This window comes from Anomaloglossus baeobatrachus, chromosome 12 (assembly GCF_048569485.1).
Source record: "Anomaloglossus baeobatrachus isolate aAnoBae1 chromosome 12, aAnoBae1.hap1, whole genome shotgun sequence".
NCBI classification, from domain to species: Eukaryota; Metazoa; Chordata; class Amphibia; order Anura; family Aromobatidae; genus Anomaloglossus; species Anomaloglossus baeobatrachus.
The window spans coordinates 109,101,616-109,115,754 of record NC_134364.1 but is presented as its reverse complement, the minus strand read 5'-3'; the positions used below and the strand labels follow the sequence as shown (position 1 = coordinate 109,115,754).

General features: G+C 40.2%; 1 protein-coding gene across 1 annotated transcript; it reads left to right on the top strand.

The window, feature by feature from the left end:
• The first annotated feature begins 9,060 nt into the window (after positions 1-9,060).
• Positions 9,061-9,990, top strand: LOC142257866 (olfactory receptor 6N2-like). Its single transcript, XM_075330122.1, has one exon. The coding sequence runs from the start codon at positions 9,061-9,063 to the stop codon at positions 9,988-9,990; it is 930 nt and encodes a 309-aa protein (XP_075186237.1).
• The last annotated feature ends 4,149 nt before the right edge of the window (positions 9,991-14,139 follow it).

Here is a 14,139-nt window from a genome sequence, read left to right as displayed (position 1 = left end):
TTTATATAAAAATCAAAAATTTATAGACACCTATAAGTTAAAAATATGAAAACCGCAAAACCCCCTTTTGCGGTTTTCATATTTTTAACTTATAGGTGTCTATAAATGGGGTATAATAATATCCTTGCGCGTTTCGGACAGGAGGTTAAAAACATGTCCTTATTCATAGGTAAACAAAACCGATCAATGCGGCAAGCTTTAATAGCTGATCATCAAGGTTGAAACATAGAAACGAGGCAAAATAGGGAGGAGTAGAAAAAAAATAAACCAGTTTTTTTATTTTTTCTACTCTTCCCTATTTTGCCTCGTTCCTATGCCGCATTGATCGGTTTTGTTTACCTATGAATAAGGACATGTTTTTAACCTCCTGTCCGAAACGCGTAAGGATATTATGATACTCTTTCCCCCCTTTTGCGGTTTTCATATTTTTAACTTTTATGTCTCAATAAAGTTTTGATTTTTATATAAAACTAGCTGTAGTATCCGGGCGTTGCCCGGTATAGTAACTATCTCTCTTAGAGTTTTTGTCTGTCTCTCTCTGTCTGTATCAGTCTCTGTCTGTCGGGCTGTCTCTTTCCCGGGCTGTTTCTTTTCCCGGGCTGTCTCTTTGCCCGGTGCTGTCTCTTTGCCCGGGCTGTCTCTGTCTCTATCTCTCTGTCTCTTTGCCCGTCTGTCTCTGTCTGTGTCTCTGTCTGTCGTTTTCTGTCTCTCTTTCTATCCGTTTCCCCATCTTATTACCTCACACATAAGCTTCTTATACTAACAGTTTATTTTGTTCCTATAGCAACCTATAGCCCGTATCTCCCAGCTCCATTCAGATTAATGGAGGCAGGATTTTGGAGACTAACTGTAAAGTGCGGGGTTAAATTTTCCCGCCCAAACATAGTCTATGACGTTCCCTGAGTCACATGAGGCGTCTGCAAAATTTTGGGATTGTAAATGCGACGGTGCAGATTCCTTTAGCGGAGATACACACACATACATACACACATACAATCAGCTTTGTATATTAGATAATTTTTGGTGCTGGATTCCATTTTTCCCTGCCCCCTTCCTTCACTCATTGACTTACAAGAAATTAATATCTCTACTCAGATTCAGGCTTTGCATTCAGAGAATCAAATAATCACTCACATGGAATGCACAAGCGGAAGTAGGCAGTTTACAAGGGAAAGACAACTAACCCCCAGAGCTTTATGAATTAAAGGGGTTCTTGACGATTGACATATAATGGAGTCCATAATATAATCCAAAGTAGCCCGTCCTAGTCACATCAGGCTCCAGACTGGAACAAAAAGGAGACAGTTGAACATTGCAGTGCTAAGATATGCTTAACAATGAATATGGGAATATAGACATGCATTACTACTATGAAAAAAACATGTAAAAATTGAGATACTTAGCACACAAAATTGGCCAGATTTTATGTGAGCCCAACAGCCTGCTGTTTTTTTTAAATTTAGAATAAAGTTTATAGTTTTTAAGGGTTATTACTAGGGATGATCGACTAGCACAAAAATTTGGCAATATTCGGCTTCGCGAATATCTGATGAATAGTTTGCCGCTATGCGAATATTCGATGCGCAATGTAAGTCTATGGGAAGCCCGAATAGTTGCTATTAGGCAACTACTCGGGTTTCCCATAGAGTTACATTGCACATCGAATATTCACAAATCGTCGAATAGTGACGACCTATTCAGCGAATATGGGCGTTGCCGAATATTTGCAGTATTGGATCATCTCTCGTTATTACACTTCTGGTTTCATGATCCAACATATCCCTTTCTTGTATATATTCTGAGCTCAACAACCAGCGGCAAGTCAACCTCACATCAGGCTGCAGACTGGAGACATACAGCTCCTGACACCTGCTTATCAACTGACAAGCGCTCTATGACTCTTCAGTTGGCAGGGTAGGAACACAGCTGTGATATGTGAATTAACATATTTTAACCTACTATGTGCTCAGCGAGGTGATCTCCAGCTTCATCCTCCGTCAATCTAGCAGTGGATGGAGACAGCACCCAACTGGAAAACAAATATTGACGAGATTGAAGATGGAGATGCACATATGAGAGCCTTGTTCCCGGCTGACTGAAGTATTTGTTATGCAGCTTGTCCGTTTTATACACTTAAGCTCTCAGGAGCTGTATGTTTTCAGTCTGCAGCCTGTCCTGACACGTGACTAAGATGTGCTGCAGTCTGAGTTAAACCAAGGATGCCTTTTTATCTCTGTCTCGAAGAACCCCTATCAACTACTTGTAATCAGGTAACAAATTCCACACAGTCGTTAGTCCTGAACCTTTCCCTATGGACCTTGATGGGAATAGAAATACCAGCTCTCAATAATAGACTAGATCTCTTTGAATGGGTAAAGGATTGGCATTTATTTGCTAGAAAACTTAGTTGGTGTCATGATCCAGGCCGGCTTTTCCCTGCTCCTGGTCACACCCAGCTCTGGCCTGGTCATGTCAGGGGTTAACTTCCTTTGCCTCGTTCTGGATCCCAGGATGCTATATATTGCCTCTCTACCTAAGGCTCAGGGCCAGTGATATTTTGCCTTGCAGTGTGTATACTGGCTCTGGTGAGTGTTCCCTGCAACTGTGTCCTGATTTTGACCCTCCCCTGTTTCTGCCTGTCCCAGCCCCTGACTTCCCTCTCCTGTCTGTTGTTTGTGTTTCCCTCTGCATACCTGATCCTCCCGGCTTCCGACTCGGTTCTGCTTTCTGACTTTGATATTGATCCTCCCTTTGCTGTGACTCGACTTTCCTGGCTGGAGCCTGACTGTTTGACTACTCTATTGCCCCCTGGTCGTTTGCCTGTTTACTGCCTGCTGAAGTTACTCTGCTGTACTTTAGCTACCATTTTGTTAGTGTTTCTTTGTCTCTCCTTCACTACTCTGCTGCCACCTAGTGGGGGATTACGCTGTACTACGTCTTATTAGCCTTTGTACAGCATGACAGTTGGCAAAAATACTGCACACCACAATAGTGGAACCTTAAAGATATTTTCAAATATGCTTCCTGACATCCGATATCTACGCTGAGCATACATATAAACACAACACTTTTGGGGGGATTTCCCATTCTTCATGAACTGATCTCAGTGAACTAAAAAAAAATGTATGTACACAAAAGGCTTTTTCTTCTCAAATATTGTTCACTAATTTGTCTAAATCTGTTATTGTCAGCAATTTTGTTTTGCCGGGAAAATCCATCCACCTCGCAGGTGTAGCATATCAAGATGCTTATTAGAGAGCAAGATTAATACACAGGTGTGGTGTAAGATTGCTACAATAAAAGGCTACTCTATAAAATGTGTAGTTTTTACAGTATTGGTTTGGTCCGGAGGAGTCAGAAAACCAGGCAGTATCTAGTGTGACCATGTTTTGCCTCATACAGTACAACATCAACATCTTGATATGCCACACCTGGGAGGTAGATGGATTATCTCTGCAAAGATAGGTCCTCACTAACTCAGATTTAGACAAATCTGTAAACTAGTCATATGAGAGTAAAAGTCCTTTTGTGTACATAGAAAAAGTCGTAAGGGGGCTTTACACGCGACAACATCGCTAACTAGATATCGTTGGGATCACGGAATTCGTGACGCACATCCGGCCTTGTTAGCGACGTCGTTGCGTGTGAAACGCGGGAACGACCGTTAACGATCACAATTACTCACCTAATCGTTAATCGTTGACAGTCGTTCTAATGCCAAATATCGTTGCTGTTGCAGGACGCAGGTTGTTCGTCGTTCCTGCGGCAGCATACATCGCTATGTGTGACACCGCAGGAACGAGGAACAATATCGTACCTGCGGCCGCCGGCAATGAAGAAGGAAGGAGGTGGGCGGGATGTTACGGCCGCTCATCTCCGCCCCTCCGCTTCTGTTTGGCGGCCGCTTAGTGACATCGCTGTGACGCCACAAGAACCGCCCCCTTAGAAAGGAGGCTGTTCGCCGGTCACAGCGACGTCGCTAGGAAGGTAAGTCCGTGTGACGGGTGTTTGCGATGTTGTGTGCCATGGGCAGCGATTTGCCCATGACGCACAACCGACGACGGAGGCAGGTGCTTTTACCAGCGACATCGCTAGCGATGTCGCTGCGTGTAAAGCACCCTTTAGATCTTAGAGTTCAACTTCGCAAAAATGTGAGCAAAAACAAGTGTTGTGTTTATATTTTTCTTCAGTGTATATCTTTGAGAGCCAGGGAATAACAATTTTTCATGGGAAAGGCCCCTTTACTTTTACCACAATGAGACATAAGGCCCTGTGCCCACGCTGCGTATTTTGTCGCTGACTTTGATGCAGATTTTCAGAAATCTTCAGCAAAATCCGCATGTCCATTGTGAAGCCAGCAAAGTCTATGAGAATTCAGAAGTGCTGTTCCTACGTTGAGTATTTTTCCCTTGCGTATTTGGTGCAGATTTTTTTTCTGCACCAAATGCGCAAGGGAAAAATAAGCAACGTGGGCACAGCAGTTCTGAATTCTCATAGACTTTCCTGGCTACACAATGGACATGCGGATTTTGCTGCAGATTTCTGAAAATACGCGTCAAAACTACACAGCGTGGGCACTGGGCCTAAAAGTACAAAGATGCCTCCTCCCCAAGGTGATCTCCCCGACATCATTGTGTTTATTAGTAAGGTAAGAAGAGATCTTAGAAAATCAAAGTAAATAATGGTCAAGGTCACCTTGCAAGTTATGGGTTGGAGGCATGTAGGACCTTGGAGATAGATTTCAGCCATAGCACACAGGGTGGGAATATGGTGCTGTATTCCACTCAGTATAAGTTTGTAAAATATATTGTCGGAGGAGTATGCGATTCTGCCCCAGAATCCTACAGAAAGTTACTGTATTGAATAGATTCAAATCTTGACAGACTCATTTTTGACAAGGAATTTGAATTATTTGTACCCAAAAAAATCCAGTAATAGTGATCTTCTGTCTATCAAAAATACATAAAGATTATAACCTCCTGAAGGGTAGGCCAGTAGTATCAGGGAAGGTATTTCTTTTTCAAAACATTGGTATCTATCTAGATAAGTTTCTCTTGTTCTAGCACTGCAGTTCTACATCTGGATCATTATGAACCTTTTTTTCTTGAGATTGGATGGTTTCATACTCACTTATGAGACATCGTTATCAAATATCAATTGAGTGGCATTGTACTATTTTAACCCCTTAACAGGATGTATATAGACATCCTAGGTCGCCTCCCTTTGATGTGATCTCATGCTGTTAATCCACATCTTTCCCTGCACACTTCTGCTGATGTGATCATCCGACATGCATAGCTAACAAGCGCGGGTGGATCCGCACCTGTTAACTCCTTAGATTGCGCTGTCAAACTCTGACAATGCTAAAGTATGGAAACCATGAATGTGTGAACATGGACCTGCATTACTGCTAAGGAAAATCTAAGAAAACTTTAGCATTATCAGAGTGCAAACTGTCTTTTTGTATTTTATGTCATGTTCAGTTATGCACCTGTTCACACGTGTTTGATGAGTGCAGTCAGTCTTTTTTGTCTATATGAAGAGGGTCATACCTTCTGACCGTGCACCCCTCCCCCAGTTGCCACAGGTAATCTTATCCTATATAGCAGGTTCCTACGTGCCCATATACAGGAGGTTTTTAACCTAGAGAGAGGCTTCAGCATAGCGTTAGGGACCCAGTTACGAGATATGCCGTGAAGGGGCAACTGGGCAGATATACAAATGGCCATTTATATATGCTAAATATCTCATTTTTCACATATTTGACATTTCCAATTTTCAGAAATGCCTGATCTATCAATATATACAATTAATCTGATCAGTAAAGGGCGTAGCGAGAAAAAGACAAAACGCATAAAGTACAGTCTTATGGTCACTGCAAAATTGCATTAAAATGCAACAACAGGCAATCAAAACATCGGATCTACCTAAAAATGGTATACTAACCTCAGTTGAAGACGCAAAAAAATGTTACTGAGCCCCAGTTCCCGAAAAATGAGAACGATAAAGGTTAATAAAATAAAGATTAAAAAAAGATAAAGAAAATAATGACAAAAGCCCAATTCTTTTTTTTTTTTTTTAACAAACTTCAGATTTTTTTTTTTCACCACTTAGATGAAAGTAAAACTATGCATGTTTGGTATCTGCCAACTCATACTGACCTGAGGAATCATATTACCATGCATCATAAATAAAACGAAAAACAATTGCGCAATTGCACTTCTTTTTCAATTTCACCGCACCTGGAATGTTTTATCCTTTTCCCATTCATTATGGGACAGAATGTCTGGTGTCATTCAAAAGCACAACTTATCCCACAGAAAACAAGCCCTCATATGGCTATATTGATGGAAAAATAAAAAAGTTATGGCTTTCAGAAGACAGGGAGGAAAAAACGAAAAATTGCATGAAGGGTTAATTGATGAAGGGGTTAAAGAAAAATTGGTGAAGGGGTTAATTCACCATTACAAGGGGCTAAAGGCAGTGCAGTGCTTTGTGCATAAATGCTGTCCAGTATCCCTCCCCCAAAAATTTTACTCGCTTTGGAACTTTGGCCTATCAAAACGTTTTTTCCTCTTTATTGGGAGATTTTACCATTAGCTCAAGGGTTCTGCAGTGGGAGCTACCGACCACTCCATCTACATTTGCCATGAATATCCTTTATGGACCCTACTTCATATAAAAGGATTTGGTGACCTCATTAATTTGAGCAGTGGAAATATACTTCACCTATTGTGTTTAAAGATGAGTGATGTTAAGATCAATACCACCTAACGTCAATGACCTCACCAAAGAGAAGCAGCTCCAGCTATCACAAAAGGGTAAGTTAATTAAATGCTTTACCAAATATATCAGGCTTATTTTTAAGTTATTTATTTTGTATGACCCGCGAATGAGCTTATACATTTTTGATAAAATAGGCACAAGGCACTCTCAAGGGTTAAATTTCAGATAATTTATTCCAAAATAGTTTTGAACATGTGACATTTCGGCCAGTAGGTACTGGTATCATTAACTGGTATCCACCGCTGTCTTTACATTCCACTCTGGCCAGTTAATGATACCAGCTGTCTGATGAAGGCCACCTTGAGAGTGTTTTGTACCTATTTGATTGACTTACGGTTTGGAAACCAACAAGTGCACCTCGATATACCTCCACCATTTGGCTGTGCCATATAATATTACATATATATTTCTAATAGGCTCTTTGCAGAAAAATAATATTCCCTACCCTTGCTCTAAAGCCCCTGGTAAAATAATATTGAAATGAAAAATTATCTTTTCACTAGGAATAGTTATATTTTTCTAATTGGATTTTAGAAATTCTCTCGGGAAATTATCTCTTGTATTGATTAAGAGACACCAGCACAATGCAATTCCCAAGTGCATAAATGTTGGTAATGATTGTTATGATATATAAGTAGCATCCAGTTCTGATTCGCATTATTTTGTCACATTTGTACATAACATACATTTATTTACACATGAAATTAATGATTTAGTAGAAACTGACAAATGTACTCTATATTTTACCTTTTTTCATCAATTGTTTTTTACTATGATTTTTTTATTAACTAGGATTAAATAAAACTCAGGTCTTAGGAATGTCATAGATTATTAACATACTGTAGTTTCTTTTAGATACTTTACAACCTCAAGGTAAGTTTCCACTATTGTTTCTCCTCATTTATTAGTAATTTTTACTTTCCCGTTTCCAAAAACATATAGTACATTTGCAAAATTACTAATTGTATAGATAAAAGAAAAAAAAATTCAACTTAATGGTAACTATTATTATAAAATAGATTACCAGTTTTTACACAACCATGGAATGCCCAAATGTCAACTCAAGCCAAATAAAGTTCCTTAGAAAGGCAGGTTGACAATTGTAAGGATAGTCCTGGGAGTGGACCCACTGGACCATGCATCGGACTCCCCTGCGACGCCGCCTCGAGCGAACCCCTATACAGGGATTGTCGGGCGTAACCGCAGAGCGCCTAGGTGCACGGAAGCCGGGATTAACAAGAGTCATTGGATGCAGGATCCGATCTCGACCAGGTACAGGTTAACGGGATCAGGCAGAAGTCCAGAACTGAGACTGGTGCAGGTCACAGGGATTAGGCTCAAGTCCAGGAGCAGATACTGGTGCAGGTTAACGGGATCAGGCTGAAGTCCAGAAGCGGAGACTGGTGCAGGTTACTGGGATCAGGCTGGAGTGTGTGCTCAGAACGGTATTCAGGATCTGCAAGCAGAGACAGAGTTACACCAATCACAGGCATAGAGAGACCTGAACAGCTAGTACAAGAGACAAGCTACAGGGACACGTTGAACATGCACTGGCCATGAGGAGTAGCAAGTCTTAAATACCCAAGGTTACTTATTAGTGATATTCCGGACAGCTATGCTGGCCCTTTAAGTCAAGGAGAGTGCACCCGCGCCCCCTAGTGTGCATGTGTGAGGGCCGCAACCCGTAAGTCAGAGCCGAGACCACAGGAGGAAAAGCAGGACGCTGGGGCACAGGTGGCTGCAGTGAGTGAGTGTCAAGGGGCCGGGACCGATGGGGAAAAGGTATGGACGGGGAAGCAGGAGAGGGGGCTTGGCGAGGAGTGGGGTCCCCAGGGGTTGGAGCGACGGCTGGTGAGCGGCGCGGTCGGACCTGGAGCGTGACAACAATGCAGATGCATTCTTACAGAAGGGCTACTGAATGCTTACTTCTTTGCCCAATCATTAAACAGAGGACCATCTTTATTCTTTGTTGGTGGCACTTTAGTTTAATTTCCTTCTCAAAAAGTTTTTATGGTTGTGTGCACTTATCTAAATATTGGAATTTTTTATGACGTGTTCTTTTGATAAATATGTTGCCAAAAAGAAAACATTTTTAAATAATAATGACTATGAATATAGTTATGTCAAGAAAGTCATGTGTATGTATGAGTCAAGAACATTTTTTTATCAAGATGTTTTAGTAAATTTTATACATAGGATTATAAAAAGTTACATACATTTTGTATTTCTAGATGACCCTTTGCACTCCTGAGGTTTTCGAGTTTAATTAACAGAATGACAGTCACACCAAACCAGTCTCAATTCACACAATTCATTATCTTAGGCTTCCCTGAACTCAATGGAACTCAAGGTTTGGTTTTCACCCTTCTGAGTATTATCTATGTCTTTACCCTTAGTGGTAATGTTCTAGTCATCACCCTAATATGTACTTATCGTCACCTCCATGTCCCTCTCTATATTTTTGTTGCCATACTTTCTTTCTTGGAGATCTGGTACACGGGAGTCACTATTCCGAAGATGTTGACAAATTTACTGAATGACAAGATGATTTCATATTTTGGATGCCTTCTCCAAATCTACTTTCTTCATTTCTTGGGCATTACGGAAACCTATCTTCTAACAGCCATGGCTTATGATCGTTACATGGCCATTTGCAACCCTTTACGATATCCTTCCATAATGACAAATAGTTGTTGTTTTCAGATAGCAGCATGTTGTTGGGTTGTTGGCTTCTTTGGACCGTTGACTCAGATTATATTGTTGTCTCGTCTTTCCTTTTGTAAGTCGAACAAGGTTGAACATATCTTTTGTGACTTTACACCACTGATAAACTTAGCATGTTCTGATACATCAACCAATGTCACCGTTGACTTTGCCATCAATTCTTTCCTTCTCTTCTTGGCCTTTGCGTGCATTATCACCTCCTACGTCAAAATAATTTCTGCCGTTTTAAAAATAAAGACCGCAGTCGGAAGGAAAAAGGCTTTTTCTACCTGTGGTGCCCACCTTACTGTTGTCCTGCTCTTTTTTGTCAGTGTGGGTTTTATGTATGTCAGACTGACCAATAATCCTTCGGTGAACTTTGATCGTGTGATGGCCGTCATCTACTCAGTATTAACACCGATGTGTAATCCAATCATTTATAGTCTACGGAATCGAGAAATAAGAGAGATATTGAGGAAGAAGTTCAGTGAACTGTTTTAGAGGGTTAATACATTGCCTATGTATTTTTCACTAATTTAAACCAAAAACTGATACATATTTTTTTTCTTATGGTACGATTTGTATTCTGTTATTTTTGTTTTTGTTTTTTTTGTGCCACTTTTTGAGGCCAGATGTATACAGGATTCAACAACCACATGGACTCTACTACACAAAGAATGGATTGGAGATTTTAATTTACTTTCATGGGAGAGGGTTTTTTTGTCTGGGAGGGAAAGGAAATGACTTGTGAAGGGTGTGATCCTGTATAATTTACAGTCTATTACAAAATTGAGTACACCTCTTACCTTTTTGTAAATATTTTATATTTTTCCATGAGACAACACTGAAGATATGTCACTGATACAATATGGAGTAGTCAGTGTAAATGGGGTGCCCTCTAAATAGCTCAACACAGCCATTACTGGCCAAGACCATCCAGCGGTTTAACAATGCACAAAAAAGAAATGTTCCAGTGTCACGTCCCACTTTTAAGTATAAAATTCAAACTTTATTTCTTCATTGTGAAAAAAGGGACATGGGGATAAAACCACAGGAACTTTTTAAGAGTTTTAAACCCTCAACGGATTCTTAATCATAGATGTGTTCCCATACAAATGATTAAAAATATAGATACCCTCCTACCTAGTTTGATATCCGGTTAATGTATTTAAATCTCAATGCTTGTGAAACCGCAAATAGAATATATAGAATGAGGACCGGATATAAGGAAAATTGTGGCATTTTAAATGAGAACATAACATGTTGTGACAATTTTTTTAGTCCAATGAGTACAGGAATACCCCAGTTTTCATGGCTGACATGAATATCAGGTATAGAGCTGCCTGGGGAGAGACATCACTAGGAATTGATAATGTCAAATTAGTAGATGGATGGTTTTACAACGATGTTTGTGTACTATAAGTAGCACTTCAAAGACCTCATAAATACAAAGTGCTCTGATATAACACTTCTTTTGAGGAAAGCAAATACCTCCTTATGTGAACACCCTGGGTCAGGTGAAGGACACAGCCACCTAGCCCGCAGGAGACATATTAGTGTTACAGCTGCACACATATCTTATAGAGGTGGGGGGATCAGCCTGTCAGTGCTCAGACCATACGCCACGTACTGTTTCACATTAATCACACACTGTATCACGCTTTTTCTAAAGATGATACACAAGAAATCTTGCAAACAGTTTGCAGAAGACAAGCTGACTAAAGGCATGGATTACTGGAACCATGTCCTGTAGCCTGATGAGACCAAGATAAACGTATTTGGTTCACATGGTGTCAACCAGGTGAGGAGGACAAAGACAAGTGTGTCCTGCCTAGAGTCAGGCATGGTGGGGGGAGTGTCATGGTTTGGATTTGCATGTGTGCTGCCTGCTGTGGATGAGCTACAGTTCATTGAGGGAAACATGAATGCCAACATGTATTGTGACATACTGAAGCAGAGCATGATCTCCTCCCTTTGGAAAATGGGCAGCAGAGCAGTATTATTCCAAGATGATAATGGCCCCAAACACACCTTCAAGACGACCACCGCCTTGCTAAAGAAACTGAGGGTAATGGTGCTGGACTGGCCAAGAATGTCTGAAGACCTAAACCATTTTGACCATCTGTGGGGCCTCCTGAATCTCTTACATCCACCAGCTCCATGATGTATTCATGGAGAAGTGGAAGAGGATTCATTTGCAACCTGTGAACTCCATGCTGAAAAGAGTTAAGGCAGTGCTTGAAAATAAAGGTGTTCACACAAATATTTACACTTTTGGGCACAATTTGGCCATTTTCACTTTCGTGTGTACTCACTTTTGTTGCCAGCAGTTTAGACATTAATGACTGTGTGTTAAGTTATTTAGAGGACACCAAATTTAAACGGTTATACCAGTTGTAAGCTGACTACTTTACATTGTATCAAGTATTGTCCCATAAAAAGATATACAATAATGAGAGGGGTGTACTTACTTTTGTGAAATACTATATACAGTACAGACAAAAAGTTTGGACACACTTTCTCATTCAAAGAGTTTTCTTTATTTTCAGGACTCTGAAAATTGTAGATTCACATTGAAGGCATCAAAACTATGAATTAACACATGTGGAATGAAATACTTAACAAAAAAGTGTGAAACAAGTGAAAATATGTCTTATATTCTAGGTTCTTCAAAGTAGCCACCTTTTGCTTTCATTACTACTTTGCACACTCTTGGCATTCTCTTGATGAGCTTCAAGAGGTTGTCACCGGAAATGGTCTTCCAACAGTCTTGAAGGAGTTCATAGAGATGCTTAGCACTTGTTGACCCTTTTGCCTTCACCCTGCGGTCCAGCTCACCCCAAACCATCTCGATTGGGTTCAGGTCTGGTGACTGTGGAGGCCAGGTCATCTGGCGTAGCACCCATCACTCTCCTTCTTGGTCAAATCACCCTTACACAGCCTGGAGGTGTGTTTGGGGTCATTGTCCTGTTGAAATATAAATGATGGTCCCACTAAACGCAAACCGAATAGAATAGCATGCCACTGCAAGATGCTGTGGTAGCCATGCTGGTTCTGTATGCCTTCAATTTTCAATAAATCCCCAACAGTGTCACCAGCAAAGCACCCCCACACCATCACACCTCCTCCTCCTCCTCCTCCTCCATGCTTCACGGTGGGAGCCAGGCATGTAGAGTCCATCCGTTCACCTTTTCTACAAAGTCACAATGGTTGGATCCAAAGATCTTAAATTTGGACTCATCAAACCAAAGCACAGATTTCCACTGGTCTAATGTCCATTCCTTGTGTTCTTTAGCCCAAACAAGGCTCTTCTGCTTGTTAAATCCTAAAAATAGAGAGAAATTCATCCCATATAATTAACCATACAGGTTTAGCTCAGGAATATAACCACATATATATCCCGCAAAATATTTCATGAACATACTTTGTGAAAAAATTGTTTTTATTGGTTAAAAAACTAACACACATTTAAAATCAAAGTGCACAGAAAAAAGCAAGAGGGACAAGGTATGTAAAAAAGGGGTAATGAGTAGCCTCATAATATGCAGTAAACTCACATGTGTAACAATTGAATAGAGTGCTATACACAGCCAGAAAATGTATTTGCTATTGAATCTAAATCATGGACAAGGCATATCAAAGATGTCAAAATGGCATATATAACAAGTACAGGTATTATATATATATATATATATATATATATATATATATATATATATATATATATACAAATTTATCCAAGAATTAAGGCCATTTTAAGGTGCCAGGTAAGGTATATAGCAACAAAGAATGTATAGTCTATATGACAATTAAATAAAGTGCTACATGCAACCGGAGAATTTATTTCCTATTAGATCCAGAATATAAGTAAAGGCACACTATGAATGACGGATGGCGTATGCAAAAGGTACAAGTTTTATATGTCTCTCAAATAGTTAAAGCCATATTAAAGTGCCAAGTGCATGAATATATAGCAGCATATACATGTGCTGAGGTAGAGAAGATATATAGCAGCAAGCGTGTATAGCAGCAATCAGTAGATATGAAAAAATTATATGAAATCAGGCCATAACAAAATAATTACCAGTCCCTCTCTGCCACACCAACGACCGTTTCGCTACCGCTTTGTCAGGGAGGACTTCTGCTTGTTGCCATATACATATGTTGGCATATACATCACGGGAGGGGCTTGGTCATATACATCACAGGAGGAGCTAGGGGCATATATATTTATCACACAAGAGGCTGGGGCATATACATCACATAATGGGCTGGGGCATATACATCACAGAAAGGGCTGAGGCATATGCAACACAGAACAGGCTGGGGCATATACATTACAGTAGGGGCTGGGTCTATACATAATAGAAGATGCAAAAATATCATGAGGGAGGCTGGGGCATACACAGTACACAAAAGTTTGGATACACCTTCTCATTCAAAGAGTTTTCTTTATTTTCATGACTCTGAAAATTGTAGATTCACATTGAAGGCCTCAAAACTTTGAATTAACACATGTGGAATGAAATACTTAAGAAAAAAGTGTGAAACAACTGATAATATGTTTTATATTCTAGGTTCTTCAAAGTAGCCACCTTTTGCTTTGATTATTGCTTTGCACACTCTTGCCATTCTAAGAGGTAGTCACCG

Coding starts and splice junctions, on each gene's coding strand:
- LOC142257866 (XM_075330122.1), top strand. CDS start 9,061: ATGACAGTCACACCAAACCAGTCTCAATTCACACAATTCATTATCTTA.